General features: G+C 35.5%; 1 protein-coding gene across 7 annotated transcripts in view; it reads left to right on the top strand.

The window, feature by feature from the left end:
- GLCCI1 (glucocorticoid induced 1) overlaps positions 1-17932 on the top strand; it is a 128833-nt gene that overhangs the window by 35277 nt on the left and 75624 nt on the right. For 5 of the 7 annotated variants that reach the window (XM_077997017.1, XM_015134020.3, XM_015134019.3 and 2 more), the window contains exon 2: positions 3230-3381. In XM_077997017.1, the coding sequence (XP_077853143.1) occupies positions 3230-3381 (152 nt within the window). Of the gene's footprint in view, positions 1-1717; positions 1824-3229; positions 3382-17932 lie in introns of all 7 variants that reach the window. The other 2 variants (XM_077997020.1, XM_028846029.2) reach the window with 1 other exon arrangement.

Genomic DNA, 17932 nt, shown 5'->3' with positions numbered 1-17932 from the left:
AAGCAGAAAGGGGTCATAATATTCAGTATGATAAAATTTAAAAAATAATTAATGGGACAAATTATAATAGTGATGCATATAAGCTGTAATGCTGATGTCAATAATCTATATGTACCCTTTGCCATTACGTAATGGCCTTCTTTGTCTCTTTTGATCTTTGTTGGTTTAAAGTCTGTTTTATCAGAGACTAGGATTGCAACCCCTGCTTTTTTTTCGCTTTCCATTTGCTTGGTAGATCTTCCTCCATCCCTTTATTTTGAGCCTATGTGTGTCTCTGCACATGAGATGGGTCTCCTGAATACAGCACACTGATGGGTCTTGAATCTTAATTCAATTTGCCAGGCTGTGTCTTCTAATTGGGGTATTTAGCCCATTTACATTTAAGGTTAATATTGTTATGTGTGAATTTGATCCTGACATGATGTTAGCTGGTTATTTTGCCCGTTATTTGATGCAGTTTCTTCCTAGCATCGATGATCTTTACAATTTGGCATGTTTTTGCAGTGGCTGGTACTGGTTGTTCCTTTCCATGTTTAGTGCTTCCTTCAGGAGCTCTTGTAAGACAGGCCTGGTGGTGACAGCATCTCTCAGCATTTGCTTGTCTGTAAAGAATTTTATTTCTTCTTCACTTATGAAGCTTAGTTTGGCTGAATATGAAATTCTGGGTTGAAAGTTCTTTAACAATGTTAAATATTGGCCCCCACTCTCTTCTGGCTGCAAATCAAAACCACAACAAGATACCATCTCACACCAGTTAGAATGGAGATCATTAAAAAGTCAGGAAACAACAGATGCTGGAGAGGATGTGGAGAAATGGGAACGCTTTTACACTGTTGGTGGGAGTGTAAACTAGTTAAACTATTGTGGAAGACAGTGTGGCAATTCCTCAAGTATCTACAGCTAGAAATATCATTTGACCCAGCGATCCCATTACTGGGTGTATACCCAAAGGATTATAAATCATGCTATTGTAAAGACACATGCACACGTATGTTTACTGTGGCACTATTCACAATAGCAAAGACTTGGAACCAACCCAAATGTCTATCAATAATAGACTGGATTAAGAAAATGTGGCACATACACACCATGGAATACTATGCAGCCATAAAAAGGATGACTTCATGTCCTTTGTAGGGACATGGATGCAGCTGGAAACCATCATTCTCAGCAAACTATCACAAGGACAGAAAACACTACGTGTTCTCACTCCTAGGTGGGAATTGAACAGTGAGAACACTTGGACACAGAGCCGGGAACATCACACACCGGGGCCTGTCGTAGGGCTGGGGGAACTGGGGGAGAGATAGCATTAAGAGAAATACTTAATGTAAATGACGAGTTAATGGGTGCAGCAAACCAACATGGCACATGTATACCTATGTAACAAACCTGCACATTGTGCATATGTACCCTAAAACTTAAAGTATAATAAAAGAAGAAAAAAAAAGAATCTATATGTGATAAATAATATAGAACTAAAATATAAAGGTCAAAAACGTGCAAAGAATAAAGAGAATTTTTAGAACTCAATAGTAGTTTAAAGATTTTAGAATACTCTTCTAAGTCTGTAACAGATAAAACTGATAATTATTCCTATATTCTATAATTTAATTCAATTGATATATAAGACAAGGAACTATATATTCTGAAAATAAAATACCTTCTCTTTGATTTATGAAATGTTTATAAGAAATTACCATGTTTTTGGTCACAGGGAAAATTTCAGGTAATTCCAAAGAGTAGAAATGGGTTCCACTGGATTCTCTGCCTTCAGTACAATACAATTGGAGCTAAAGTAATACAGATAAAGAGGAACTCTGGTAATTTTCAGATCTTTTCTTACAATTCTTGGGTCAAAGGAAAAAATAAAAACTGTAGTTCTAAGCTATTATCTGCATAATATGATAACATGCATTTTGTTCTGTTTTTCTGGTAAACTAATTATTCTGATTTCAGGAAGGTAAAGGACAGCATTCAATAATAAATGTTTCTTCACCCTCTGTAAAGAGGAAGGCATTTTTGATGTGAGATATGACTCTGAAAAGACTCTTAGCCTTGGGAACCTGTAAATCTGCTGGATCTATCATAGAATGCACATTAGTAGTACATTATTTAGGATGGATATATGGAAAGTCCTCTATAGTTTCCTTATAGATTCGGTATTCAGTGTGATTAATTTTTAACAGAGATACTTGTGATACCCCTATGGAAAGGAGAAGTTATGGCAGATTGATTGAACTGTGTATAATGTCTAGAGATTTTGGGTTCTTTTTACCTCTGTCCCTTGTTTGCGTCTCTTGTTCAGTGTCCCTCTAGGCCTCAAATTCTTCGTCTGTGAATGAGGAAGTTGGATTAAAATATAAAGTTATTTATGCATGTTATTTTTGTATAGCTGTGAATATATTTATTAAGTGAGTACTGAATGTTGACTCCTATTTAGTCTGTAGGGTTTAAACTTATGCTCTGATGGGGGAGAGAAACAGGCTTAGGGTGCCCTGAAAGCAGAGACAGGCAAGTATATCTTGGAAGGGGAGAGGAAAGGGCATTGGGGAAATTTTCACAGAGTCAGTGTGACATCTGAGCTGGTCTTGAAGATAAATGGATTTGCCAAGTAAACAAGAAAGAGAGTTCTAGGCTTAGGAAGTAGAATGTACAGAGGCAGAAAGAGTGTATTTTACCTTTGGAAAAACACAGGCCATTCATGTGATGCTTAGCATGGGATTATGGAATAGCAAGATATTAAACATTGAGGCATATGGCACCCAAATTGTGAAAGCTTATTATGTCATACTAAATAATACGGGTTTTAAATTAAAGACAATGACTAACCATGGAAATGTTTTCTATTTGGGCATGACACTGTAAAATTTAGTTGAAATGGATACAGGGATAGCAGTTAGAAAACTGGCAGTTCAGGTGAGACATGAATGAGAGTCTTAATTAAAATAATGGCAATGAGATGATATGCAGATTTATATAAAATGGATAGGCTTCATAGGGTCTGTGGAAGCCCTGGAAATGTATGTAAGATTTAACATGAATGTATTTTCCTTGGGACATGGTTCATACATTTCATCTGATCATACAACAGGGCTATTAGTGTAAATATACATATAATGGGGAAAATTGACAGGATGACATTCTACAAACTATGAAGTTAAAGAACTTTAAATTTTATTTTCTTCACTAATGACTACTCTTTTTTTTTTTTCTTCACTTTTTGTAGCGGACAGGGCAAAATCTCAGCAAGTTCGAACCTCTAGTACAATAAGGCGAACCTCCTCTTTGGATACAATAACAGGACCTTACCTCACAGGACAGTGGCCACGGGATCCTCATGTTCACTACCCTTCATGCATGAAAGACAAAGCTACTCAGGTAAAAAAAAAAACAAATCAAAATCAGTTTTTTACCCTGCACTTCTTTTGTTTTGATCACAGTAAAGAAAATGTAATATAATCAAATTTTCCCAAATTTGAAATAAATCCAACCAAGGAAGAAAGGAAAAATCCATTGTTTTAAATAAACTTTGCAAGAATTGTTTTTTGTCATCTGGGTTTTAGAAGTTTTGAAATTCTTTAATACTTAAATAGCACATCAGTCTATATTACATGGTTTTAGACATTTACATTTATTAATGTCTAAAATTAATAGACATTAATTTTAAGAATTGCTTTGCAATAGCAATTAAAATGACTAGTAATCATTTTAGAAAAATATAATTTTTTAAAAAAGAGTTTGCACAGTTCTTGAAAATAATTTATAAAGTAGTAACACATGCCTAATGAAATCTTGTTGGAGAATTTATTTTTTTCTGTTTAAAACCAAGACTAAAAGCCTTCAGAGGGAAATATAAATTAACTCTCACATTTTCCCTATTTTTGGAAGGATCTCCGAGCTTTTGATTTGAAAAGCTTTTCCTCCATGTCAGAAAAAAATCTGAAAACATCTTTATTCATGATTATCTGAGTTCTTGACCATACCTTCATAACTGTAGTCAATCAGCATTTATTGGCATAAAGAAGAATACTAAAAATATAAGAGTTAGTCATTGGCTTTAAAAAACCTGGAGCACAGTTAGGTAGATAAGATACACATTTATAAAAATTGGTAAAAGAAGACAGTATATAATTAGATGTTAGATGAATAGAGTATGTAAATGTGAGGGCATTCAAAGGAAAGAACATTTTGGGCTTTGTAGGTTAGGGAAATAGAATAATTAGAGTTTCATGTCTGAAGACTGAGGAAAAAGAAAGTTTTGGACATGATCTGTAAAACTCTGCTTCTCAGTTTTTGTCATTTTCTTTCTCAGGCAAGCTTGAAGCTGTGAAATTGGCTGCTTCTTTATCATCTATCTCATCAATTCTGTCCTTGTAATATTTTATGCTGCCCTACTCTTTTGCTTTCCATTCTTCATTTAGTGAGGAAGGTGATAAGTTTAATATGGCAGGCAGTGGAATTTCCAAATAGAAATAACTAGCAAAACTTAGAGGTGTGGGCTTGGACAATTAGAGATCTGGACACACATAATTAATTCAGAACCATCCTTCCAGAGGAGTTAGATTCACAAATATGATAAAATGTAGGTATAGAAAATAAAATTGAAAAATAATAATTAAAAAAAGAAAAAGAAAAATTTTAAAAATGTGGTTATAGAGTATGAAGGAAGAAGGTCAAGTGATAGAGGACTTAGTTTTTGGAAAGGTATACGCACACACAAAAAAACTAATGTATTCATCTGAAAGCAGCAAGAGGAGGAGGTAGTTAATATTTATTAACTATGTATGGTGTACTATTTGTTTTATAACTTGTTTCATTTAATTCTCACAAGACCATGGCAACATTACACAGATGGAAAAGCAGTCACTCAGGGAACTTAAATGATTTATCTGGGAGTATAACGCTAGAAAGTGTTGGAGTCAGATTTCTAACACAGGCTAATCTATTAACCAATATAAGCTCCATTTTTATTAAAATAGGATTATAGGATAATACAGACATACATATGTATGTTATGTATATATGTACCTAGTGCTGTGACATTGCACTAAAAAATGGTAGCTATTCTTTTTAGATTGCCAAAAACACTCACAAAAAAACCAACATATGAAATGTAGCTATGTGCTGACGGTGTCCAGAGGGAAACATATTGGTTTTTTTTTTTTTTGATACAGAGTTTCACTCTTGTTGTCCAGGCTGGATCATGCCCGTCATGATCTTGGCTCACTGCACCCTCCGCCTCCCAGGTTCAAGCTATTCTCCTACCTCAGCTTCCCGAGTAGCTGGGATTACAGGTGCCCGCCACCATGCCCAGCTAAGTTTTTGTATTTAGTAGAGACAGGGTTTCACCATGTTAGTCAAGCTGGTCTCGAACTCCTGACCTCAGGTGACCCACCCATCTTAGCCTCCTAAAGTGCTGAGATTACAGGCATGCGCCACTGCGCCAGACCCAGAAACACTGTCTTATCCGCTCTTCACAAAAACTCTGAAAAAAGAAGAGAAGCCAGAGAAAGATCGAAAGGCTAAGTGAAAAACTGGAATAGTGAAGGCTTAGAAATCAGAGAGAAAGCTATTCTAAGAAAGGAAAAATTGTTGACAGTATCAGATGCTAAAGAGAGGTCGTGGTGATTAAGGACCAGATTTGGGGATCAGAAGCACATTATCTTGGAGAGTGCAGTATTGGAGATAATGGTAGAGTAGGAGACCCAGATATTTGGGAGTTAAGAGAGTGATGTGGAGATAGAAGAAAAGAACACTGGATATGTTTCTTACACATGTCTGGTTTTTTATCTGTGCAGTGGGGTTAATAAAACCTAACCTATGATATTACTGTGTGATTAAGTATGATACTATTGAAGGCAAATTTGGCAAATACTATATACACATTTAAGTTATGAGTAGTATGTGTAGACATGCCCACTTGTAACATTTGCAGGGTCTGCAGCAAATATAAAGGCCAGTATACTATATGTATGTAAGTTAAATTAACAAATTATTAAGTAAAATATACTTTGTCCTCCCCCCCACCAATGACAAATAATCTTCATATGGACCTGGAAGATGAGGTTTAAACTAAGAATTCTCGGATTCTTCAGAGTTACGTGCCGGTGTATGTCCACATGGGCCAGGCCCACCAGGCCCACTGGGCCCACCTCATCTGAGCCTAAGTCCCATTCTCTTCCTACCCTACAATCTATTCTATACTTCAAGCTGGCTTTACACATATACCTGGACCCACCAGTCCTCACATTCAAGTGCCATCCTCAAGAAGCAAGAACCAGGGAATGGGTCTGCAGACCTTAGAAGCCAGGCCTACTGCTGTTTGGTCAGGAAATTCCTGGTTTTAGATTACCTGGAGTACAGTCTACAGCCAGGATGGGCTCATAATGTCCATGCTTTTTGCTCCCAAGGTCTCTTATCCCATGGGGAGGGGCATGGCTGCTAGAAGGCCAGAGTAATTTCCCCTAAATTTTGAGGTCCAGGATAAGGGCTTGTCTGGCTTGCATCTATCTGGATGTAGGTCATTTATTTGAGAAGCTTGACATTGAAAATAAGGTAAAATATAGGGCTCATTTTACAGATGAGGAAGCTGAGGCTTAGAGAAGTTAAGTAATTTATACATCATTACATAGCTGTACATTAATATGTACTATGTACATATTACGTAACGATGTAACATACATATTATATATTACATCGTTACGTACATATTACATCGTTACGTAATATGTGTGTAGTACATATTAAGTGTGAGGACAGTGAACCCAGACCTGGCTGATTCTGAAGTGTTTCCTTTTTTTCTTCAGCTGTCTGTTGCCTTTTATGGCAACCACTAACCACTAACCTACTTCTTGCCTCACAAGCATAAGAAATGGTCTTGCCCTAACCATCTGTTAGTTTAATTGGAGATACAAGAGATGAACATATGAGACTTTTTATGGCATCATCCGTTCCTCCTGGATTAACTGTTGAACTCAGGGTGGGAAGAAGTAGTTTTATTTATGTAGTGGAATTATGTAGTGGACATTGATGGTAGGTAGGTGGTATACTCAACTTGCTACAGACATTAAACACCTGGGTTGTTTGGCCTTGGTGGTGGGTGTCTCCAGGGTGTTCTTCCTTTTATATTTCTATGTTTCAGCTCCCTTAATTATTGAGAGCTTGACATAAAAAATTTAATATGTTTAGTATGTTTATATATTAAAAAGAGGTAGCATAGTGTTGTGAAAAGATTGTAGACTTTGGAAGCAGATCATGTATTCAAATCAAGGCCCAGTGAGGGAACTTTCTGGGATAATGGAAATGTTAATTTAATTTAAAAATTAGTTAATTTTAATTAAGTAAAAATTATATATTAATGGTGTACAACACGATGCTTTGATAGACACACACACATTTGAAATGATTACATCAGTCTATTTAACATATACATTTTTTTATGTGTGGTGAGAACACTTAAAATCTACTCTCAGCAATTTTCAAATATACAATATATTTCACTGTAGTCGTCAAGATATACAGTGGATCGCTTGAAGCTGTTTCTCACAAGTGAAATTTTGTGTCCTTTGACCAGCATCTCCCAAGGACCCCTAGCCTCTGATAACCACTATTCTACTCTCTATTTCTGTAAGTTAAATGTTGTATATCTTTTTTTTTTTTTTTTTTTTTTTTGAGACAGGGTCTTGTTCTGTTGTCCAGGTTGGAGTACAGTGGTATGATCTCGGCTCACTTCAACCTCTGCCTCTCAGATTCAAGCAATTCTCAGGTTTCAGCCTCCCAAGTAGCTAGGAAGTAGCTGGGACTACATGCCCCCGCTACCACGGCCAGCTAATGTTCGTATTTTTAGTAGAGGTGGGGTTTCGCCAGTAGAGGCTAGTCTTGAACTCCTGGCCTCAAGTGATCCACTAGCGTTGGCCTTCCAGAGTGTTGAGATTACAGGCCGGAACCACCATGCCTGTCCAGTGTTATATGTCTTAATAGAAGTTTGAGTTATGTTGGTGAATTCATTTATCGGAACTTACCCAAGTGTACACTTGTGCATTTTGCTGTATAACTTTAACTTTAAAAATACAGAATATGAACAGAAAACAAATACTGAACTCAGATGTTTAGAGATGAAGTATACTGCCGTCTGCAACTTTGAAATGAATAAAAAATAAGATCAATTGATGGGTGGATACCTAGATAGATACCTAGTGGAGCAAATAGAGCAAAATGTTATTTAGAGAAGCTGAATATTGGCTTTATGGGCCTTCACTGAACAGTGTTTTTTTTTTTTTTTTTAACTGTTCTGTTTGAAATTTTTATTAGTAAAATGCTAAAAAAAAATTCATGGCCCACTGACTTAACTGCTTTGTGACCCAGTCAAGCTTTCTTTCCTGTAAATTGAAGTTACTAATACCCGATGTGCACATTCACACATTTATTCTGAGGATTAAAAGATACAGCTTTACATTTTTAAGGCCTCTGAAGAAATGGATCACTGCCAGTTATTTAGAGTCATCTGTTTAGCCTTGTAGAAAGAAAAACTAAAATCCATTTGTGAAATTTAATATTTTATTACTGTAGCCTTGCAGATACAACCTTTTTAAAACAAAAAATGTATTACCAACTCTTAAAATTGAACTTGCAATTAAGGTTACTGTAATAAGAAAGTAATTGTTCCTCAGTCTTCACCCCATAGTTTAGGTATAGTCTCTGGACAAATTTTAAATTCTGTGTTTGAGTGTGTTTTTAAACGTGAAAGTAATATATATTCTTTGTAAAGTGGCCAAGTAATAAAAATAACATATACAGTAATAATCAGAGGTATTTCCTACAACTTCCCAGGTATAGTAGTGATTAGAGCTGTTCATAGATATTGGCATTCTCTCTCCTGGACACATGGTAGGATTCTGCTTCTCTGCCCCTTGAAGTTAAGTGTGGCCATGAGACTTGATTTGGGAAGAAGCTTTAAAGAACTGGTGCATTCTCTCTGACGGGGAAGTAACTGTTCACTCCTACTCTGTCCATCTGGGTCACTGACAGTGACAAGCATAGCCTTCTTAATGATCCATACATGTAGTATGAGCAATAAATTAACCTTTGCTGTTTTAAGTCATTTGGATTTGGAGAGTGTGTGGTTACTATCCTATAATCTAGTCTTTACTGACTACTATGCAATGTATAACCCTTTTAAAGAAATTTTTGTAGGCCTTTCAGAGCATAGTGTGTTATTTTTCTTAATTAAAAGCTTTTCAAAAGATTCATTGTGGGCATAAAATCAGTATCAAAATAGAATGAAAAAAAAGTGAGCGCTAGAAGTGTTTTTTCTTAGAGTTTTGCCATTTGCTTAAGTTGTTTTCTTAATCTTATTTAAACATTAAAAAAATTGTATCTTAATAGTTTATTTTCCTGTTACACCTTTCTTGGAGTTTTCTGGACCTTAAAACTTTTTCTGATACAATTAGATGCGATTTTCTTTGTATGAATAGTCCATCCAAAACAGCCCCTGGAAACAAGCTACCTCAGCCTCAAAATGTCACCTCTCTTGAAATGTCCATTAAACTAGAAGACATGATGGTGTTAATTTACAGAGCTGATTTTCATTAACAAGCTTTCTGCAAGTGAATGTATTCAGTCTTAAGAGGAGAAACCACCACTGCCGCCGCCTTCTTTTTAAATGAGTATTTAAAATGCTTCTGATTCGATTTATATTTTAATAAAATGATGGATTTAATGCTTTTTATATGTAACTTGTAAAAGAAAAAAGTCACTTGCCTCAACATAGAATTTCCACTTTAGGAATCTGCTCCCTGCCAAGGTCAACATCCTATCATAATATCTTATAAAATCTCTTTGCTTCTCAGTTCTTGCAGGGATGCTTAGTGATACATTTATAGACATTCTGTAATTATCCCAGAATGTTTTTAATTCAGCTAAATTAAAAGAAATAAATATTTCAGGTTATGTATTTTTGGGTTTTGTCTAATTTTGTTTTAAAAATAATGCTTTCTGATGGTAAAATAATCCATGTAATATAGAAGGACATGAATAGTAGTCACTAACTCCCTAGACCTACTACTTTAAGTATTATTAACAGGTGTTTTTGGGGGGTACATATTTTGAGAAATTTTCTGTACCTATAGAAATATATTGTTTAAACATATACACATAGAGATGAAATCATACTTTATATCATGTTACTGACTTGCTTTTTCCATTTGATGGATCATGGGCGTCTCTCCTTACAAAATGTAAATCCCTACCTCATTTTTTTTTCTATTTTTTAAGTTATGGTAAAATATACATAACATGCTAGCCAGGCATGGTGGCCTGTGCCTGTAATCCCAGCTACCCAGGAGGCTGAGGCAAGAGAATCGCTTGAACCCGGGAGGCAGAGGTTGCAGTGAGCCAATATCATGTCACTACACTCCAGCCTGGGCAACAGAGTGAGACTCTGTCTCCCCGCACAAAAAAAAAAAAAAAAAAGAAAGAAATTTACCATAAATGAAGATGAATTAACCATTTTTAAAAATATACGGTTCCATAGCATTAAGTGCATTCACATTATTGTACAACCATTACCACCATGCATGTCTAATACTTTTTCACTTTTTCCAGCTGAAGCTCTGTGTTTATTAAATACTAGCTCTCCATCCTCCCCACCACACCCCAGCCTCTGGTAGCCATCATTCTACTTTCTGTCTCTGTGAATATACTCTGGGAACCTCATATGAGAAAAATCATACAGTATTTTCCTTTTTTGTCTGGTTTATTTTACTTAGTATAATGACTTCATGTAGCCATGTGTCAAAATTTCCTTCCTTTTTAAGGCAGAGTAATATTCCTTTAGAAATACATATTTTAATAAAATGATGGATTTAATGCTTTTTATATGTAACTTGTAAAAGAAAAAAGTCACATTTTCTTTATCCATTCATCTGTGGACATTTAGGTTGTTTCTGCTTTTTGACAGTTGTAAATAATGCTGCTAGCAACATTAGTGTATGGATATCTTTTTGAGTCTCTGCTTTCCGTTCTTTTATATATATATCCAGAAGTAGAACTACTAGATCATAGGGTAATTCTGTGTTTAAATTTTTGATGAACTGACATACTGTTTTCCACTATGGCTGTACTATTTTATACTCCCGTCAGCAACACACAGGGGTCCCAGTTTTTTGTTGTTGTTTTGTTTTGTTTTTGTTTTTTTTTGGAGACGGAGTCTTGCTGTTTTGCCCAGGCTGGAGTGCAGTGGCATGATCACAGCGCATTGCAAGCTCTGCCTCCTGGGTTCACACCATTCTCCTGCCTTAGCCTCCCCAGCAGCTGGGACTACAGGCGCACACTGCCATGCCTGGCTAATTTTTTGTACTTTTAGCAGAGATGGGGTTTCACCGTGTTAGCCAGGATGGTCTCAATCTCCTGACCTTGTGATCTGCCCGCCTCGGCCTCCCAAAGTGCTGAGATTACAGGCGTGAGTCACCACACCCAACCAGGGGTCCAGTTTTTCTGCATCTTTGCCAATAGTTATTTTCTTTTTTCCCTTTTTAAAAAATAATTGACACCTGGTATCTTACTGTGATTTTTGATTTGTGTTTCCTAAATGATTAATGATGCTGAGCATCACTTCATCTGCTTTTTGGCCATCTACATTTCTTTTTTGGAGAAATGTCTATTCATATCCTTTGTCCATTTTTGAATTGGGTTTTTTGTTGTTAAGTCTTAGGAGTTCTTTATATATACCAGATACCAATCTCTTATCAGATACATGGTTTGCAAATATTTTCTCCCATTCTGTGGGTTGCCTTTTTATTCTCTCTTTTTTTTTTTTTTTTTTTTTTTGGAGATGGAGTCTCGCTCTGTTGCCCAGCCTGGAGTGCAGTGGTGCGATCTTGGCTCACTGCAAGCTCCACCTCCCAGGTTCATGCCATTCTCCTGCCTCAGCCTCCCTAGTAGCTGAGACTACAGGCACCGCCACCACGCTTGACTAATTTTTTGTATTTTGTAGTAGAGACGGGGTTTCACTGTGTTAGCCAGGATGGTCTTGATCTCCTGACCTCGTGATCCACCTGCCTCAGCCTCCCAAAGTACTGGGATTACAGGTGTGAGCCACCACGCCCAGCCAGTTTCCTTTTTATTATTTTGATAGTGTACTAGTTTTAAATTTTGATAAAGTCCAGTTTATCTATTTTTCCATTTGTTGCCTGTACTTTTGTTGGCATATTCAAGAAATCATTGCCAAATCCAGTGTCAGAAAGCTTTCTTCTTCTTTGCTTCTAAGAATTTTAGCCTTTAAGTTTAGGTTTTTGATCCATTTGAGTCCATTTTTGTATAAGGTAAGAGTCCAACTTTGTCCTTTTGGATGTGAGTATCCAGTTCTTGCAGCACCACTTGTTGAAAAGGCTGTCCTTTTCCCATTGAATGGCCTTGACACCCTTGTCAAAAATCAATTGACCATATATGCGAGGGTTTATTTCTGGCTGCTGTGTTTATTACAGTGGTCTGTGCCTTGTGGCTTTTTGTGTTACACCATAATTGGGAAAGATTTTTTCCACTCTAAGTTAAGAAATTTCATTTAAACTATATTTTCTTTTAATAGTTTTATGTTTCTTTTAAAATATTTGTATCTTTGATATTTCTGAGTTTATTTTGATGGAAGGCATGAGGTGATACCCAGCTTTATTTATTTTTCAAGAGTTTATGTTTTCCCTGCTGATGTGAGATACCATTGTTATATCATAAATTTCCATTCTTATTTGGATCTCTATGCTATACTATATACCATTAATATCTTTTTAAATACTGAATGATTTTAATTGTATTGCTTATAATTCATTTTAATTGTGTGGCTAGTCTTGCATATTTTTCTCAGTTAATTTTGTAATTTGTCAAATTCCTCAAAATGTTTTATATTACAATTAAATATGAATTCAGGAGAATTTATTACCATATTGAATCTTATCCAAGAAAGGGGTATATCTTTTTATTCATTCAAGTGTTATGTTTGCCCTTCAGAATATTTTACAACTAATTATTGGAACAACACATTTCTTGTTAAACTTATATCTAAATATTTTGTCTTCTTTGGTTGCTGTTGTAATTAGGATATTTAATATCTAATTTATGTACGGGACATCTTCAACTTGACTTTTCTTGTTTCTAGTAATTTTTTAGGTAATTTTCTTTGGTTTTTCAGGTATACAATCATCCAAATAGTAATTCTACATCCTTTTCATTATTTATTTCTTGGTGTGCATCCTCTTTTGGAGTTGAATTTTTTTCCACTCCCAGAACCAGGTAAACTAACAGTTATGGTATTGAATGCCTTGACTCTTTTTTTGGCGGGGGGACGGAGGCTTGCTCTGTCACCCAGGCTGGAGTGCAGTGGCATTATCTTGGCTCACTGCAGCCTCCACCTTCTGGGTTCAAGTGATTCTCCTGCCTCAGCCTCCTGAGTAGCTGGAATTACAGGTGCCCGCCACCATGCCCAGCTAATTTTTTAATTTTTTAGTAGAGACGGGGTTTCACCATGTTGATCAGGCTGGTCTCAAATTCCTGACCTCAGGTGATCCACCCGTCTCCGCCTCCCAAAGTGCTGAGATTACAGGTGTGAGCCACTGGACCCGGCTGCCTTGGCCTCTTTCTTGACTCTAATAGTAATGTATCTAGTTTACTCACTGGACAAGGTATACTGACATTTGCTGTGAGGCATGTGTGCTTTTTACACATAGAGTATGCATGCTTATTTTACTAATGGTTTTTCTTGTTTTAATCAGGAATAATTCTTTATGTAGAAAATGCCATTTCATCAGTGAATATGTTTGTTAATTTTATATTTGTTTATTATTCAGCAATGAGTTCTTACTTTTTTTTCATGAGCCTTAAAGTATTTTCACACTTGCTTCATAAAAAGGTTTTGCAAGATTTCCTTCCTCTGTGCTCTAGCATAACACAGTATAAATATCATCTGAATTATCTGTCACTTGGGTCTGAAAGGATTTTACCTAAGTAACTTACTAGCCTAGTATGTTTTTGGTTTGTAGCACTTTAGAAAATTTTCTTAATTTCTTCCACGGCACTTGGTCTCTTGGTTGGTATCAGGGAGAGATTTCAAAACTTGTATTCTTTGAGGGGTGAGAGATGAGGTGGTTAGATCTTAAATAAAATTATGTATACTGGTACTTCCCTTTCTCCAGGTGATGTTGTTATTATATTTGGTATTTTATTGTTTAAAATTAATTTTTAAAAGTTAAACTGTGAAACATGAGACATGCCAAAAGCACATAAAGCAGTTTCTCTTAATCTCATTAGACTTCAGTGTATGGAGTTTTATGATCCTGCCTCTGTGCCAGCATCTTTCCCTAGAAATCTATTTGTTTTTATTTGTTCTTAAGAAACAGATCCAGACTAAGTACTCAGCATTTGGCTTTAGGCAACATTCGATAAAGTTAACTAACTCTGAACTAAAACATACATATTCTTTTCTGTTGATGTCATATATAAAGTACCTAGCCTTTTCCTCCATTCCTGAAAGGAGCTTGGTTGGAGAGGACTTTAGTCAAAGGAATAGGTGATGTACCTCAAATACTTACTGATATAAAAAAAAACTTTGTTTTTTCTCTCTGATCAGAAATTCATTTCCTGACCAAAAGTCACACTTTATACAGCTGTCTGAATTTCCTGTGCCCTTGTCAAGGGCTTGCTGTTGAAATGTATTTAAGAAACAGCAGTTGCTGAAACATTTTAGGGGCTGGGGGACTTCTTCATGAAATGGAAGCAAGCCTGAAGATTTAACTGTTTTTGCCTCTTAGATTGCATTCTAGGGGTCTAAATTATTTTTGTGGAGCTGACGGCTGTTGAGATCACCTTTACTTTTTCTCTCAGCCATCATCTAATTATGAGACAGAGAATTGTAGAATCCTAGAGTTGAATAGTTCACACGAAATTAGTCATGTTCCTGGTTTGGGGAGTAATTTGTTTGGTTGCTAAAGGAATATACTCAGCTATATTGATGAAAGATTTTAACTCATAAGTAAAATATTGAACATTTTATTCATTAGTTTCAAATCATCTCTAAAATCACCAAAGTCAAAATTGTACTTATTAATTTTAATAGGTTATGTGTTCATTTGTTTCGAAAGTAGAAAGTATATCGTGAAAGGCCTTTCCCATACCTCCATTACCCCGATACTCAGTTTTCTTCTCTTTATAAGAAGCATTTAGCTGGAAACAAAATTAACCTGTTTTTCTTCATTGCTTTCTCATGCCTTTGCCCCTCTAGGTAAAATTGTGAAATAGGTTGTATTTATTAGGAATAACACTCTTACTCTGGTCCCCTGACCTGTGTTGGTTCTGTACATTGACCTATACATTGGTTCTCAACCTGTTATAACTTGTATCAATTTTCTATGAAAAATTCGTGTGATATTATTAAACAGAATTTACTGAGAAAGACATTTTTATGTTAGAGACATTATGCCTTAACAATTAAGATTGGCTAGGTGCGGTGGCTCATGCCTGTAATCCCAGCACTTTGGGAGGCTGAGGCGGGCAGATCACGAGGTCAGGAGATCGAGACTATCCTGGCTAACATGGTGAAACCTTGTCTCTACGAAAAATACAAGAAAAAAAAATTAGCCAGATGTAGTGGCAGACTCATGTAGTCCCAGCTATTCGGGAGGCTGAGGCAGGAGAATGGCGTGAACCTGGAAGGCGGAGCTTGCAGTGAGTCGAGATCGCGCCACTGCACTCCAGCCTGGGTGACAGAGCAAGGACTCCATCTCAAAAAAAAAAAAAAAAAAAAAATTAAGATCATAGAGTTATCATAGTTTAAAATTAGGTCATAGTTTATGGTATGGTATGAGAAAGCAATATGCCTCTCAAGGTATACTATTTTGTATAAATGAATGAATAAGTGAATGATTGATATGGGAGATACCATATTGTTAGGAACCATTATAAACCAAGGGAAAACTTTTCCATCCTATTAGAATTCTAACAGCTTTTGGGGGACAACTATTATTATTAACATAGCCTATTGCAATGAGGATTATATGAAATAATCCATGTTAAGCTTCTAGCACAGTATCTATGACATAATAGACACTGATACATATTAGTTGCCTTTGATTAGAATAGATAGTATTTTACTGTTACTAGGTTTAAATATAATAATATTGAATTAAGTGGACAGGAAAAGTCATTATTACTAGTATCAACTATTGATTATACAATTATGAACATTAAGTCTGGACTGGTAGGAAATGGCATAGAAATGATACAAATGACCCCAGAGCATGTGAGGGCTCTAAAATTCAATAAACAATCCCTGGTAGGTCAGGAATAATTCAGTCAGAAGTAGTTATTTTGTGTTTGCTGTCTTACAAATATGAAATGGTGCTTCAAATCTATAGGTTCAGGTGCAGGAGAGTGTATTTACATTCTTATGAAAACCACTCCCTCCTCCATTACTTAGTTATCCTATTGGTGATATTCATGTCATCATCTTAGCACTATTAGTTTTTATGACTTCAGTGGGTGTTTTTAAGAATGGTGTGAAAAATATTTTTGTTGGTATGTAGTAATCACCTGTGTTGCTGATTTTCTGTCAGATGTAAGAGATTTTGAAACAATAACATGTTCAAAGGTAGCAAGAAAAATGAGTGGGTATATGGTCAACATGACATCTTGAGTGCAGAATCTGTATCTTATTGATTTCAATTTTTTAGTCTAACACTGGTTTTCAAACTTTAGAATCCATCAGAATCATCTGAAAAACTTGCTTAAAAAGTAAGAAGTATATTTCTGGGCCTTATCTAAGAGTTCCAGATCTAGTAGTCTGAGGTTGAGCCTGATAATTTGCTTTTCTAACATGTGATGATGCTGCTCCTTATCTGGGGACTGCACTTTGAAACTGGTCTAACATAATGAGCACAAAACTTAGCATAGAGTTGGAGCTTGATAAAAAAAAATTGAATATATAACTGCTGCTATTACTGAGTTCCCAAAGCTTAAACAAAAACCTCCAACTTTACATAAAATAAAAATGCAGTCTTAACTTTCACAGTGTTTTGCTTGAGCCGAATTCTGCCTTTTTCTACACTCTTTGCTAACCAAGGCAGCTATTTACCATATCTGGTTACCACTGTTCCCAGAAAGGCAAAGGATAATTATACTAGAACCACAGTCTTTTGTGCTGCTTTGTAATACTTCATCAGGATAGACTTTTCAAAATAATATTTTTTAAAAAGTTTTAAAAGAAGTTAAAAGTTATTTATTAGTCAAAAGAAAAACAAATTTTTGTAAACAAAAATATTTGTAAATAATGAAGGGTTTGTCATTACCTATTCTAAACGTTTTTTATAATTTAAGATTAGTCTGTGGTCATAATTAATTCTTAATTTAAGTATCATTGATTTTTCAGCTAATTCCATTTCATTTCTTACAAGGTTTATCATTGCTCTAAGTACTATAAAATAATTAGCAGTCAGTACTCATATTTCTGTAATCGATTGTAAACTACAATAAAATTTAAGACCAGTGATGAACCACATAAAAATAGATTTTTTAACATTTAAACAAGATTAAAGAATTTTGTGATGTTTTTGTTTATGGATTTTTTTTTTTTTGAAATGGCTTTAGACTTTTGCACGTTGACACAGAATGTTTTTTGCTAGGAGTTAGTTTGAGCTGGTTTGAAGTTGATAAAACTAAAAAGCATATTGGCCCTTGCTAGTTAGTGAATAAAGATATATATAACAAAAGCACCCAGTATTTAAGCTTCTTGGTTGATCTACCAAAAATAATTTTTCTAATGGTATTCAGTTTGAAGCCTCCTTAGTCCTGTGCAGTGGGATTGTTCTCTTTGTATTTTACTTAGAGAAAAAGTGGTTCTCACACAGGTTGGAAGGGAGGATGGCCCTAGAGTCTGGAAAGAAATTTCATG

The sequence above is a fragment of the Macaca mulatta genome, chromosome 3, assembly GCF_049350105.2.
Source record: "Macaca mulatta isolate MMU2019108-1 chromosome 3, T2T-MMU8v2.0, whole genome shotgun sequence".
Taxonomy (NCBI): domain Eukaryota; kingdom Metazoa; phylum Chordata; class Mammalia; order Primates; family Cercopithecidae; genus Macaca; species Macaca mulatta.
This window is presented reverse-complemented; position numbering and strand designations above follow the sequence as displayed.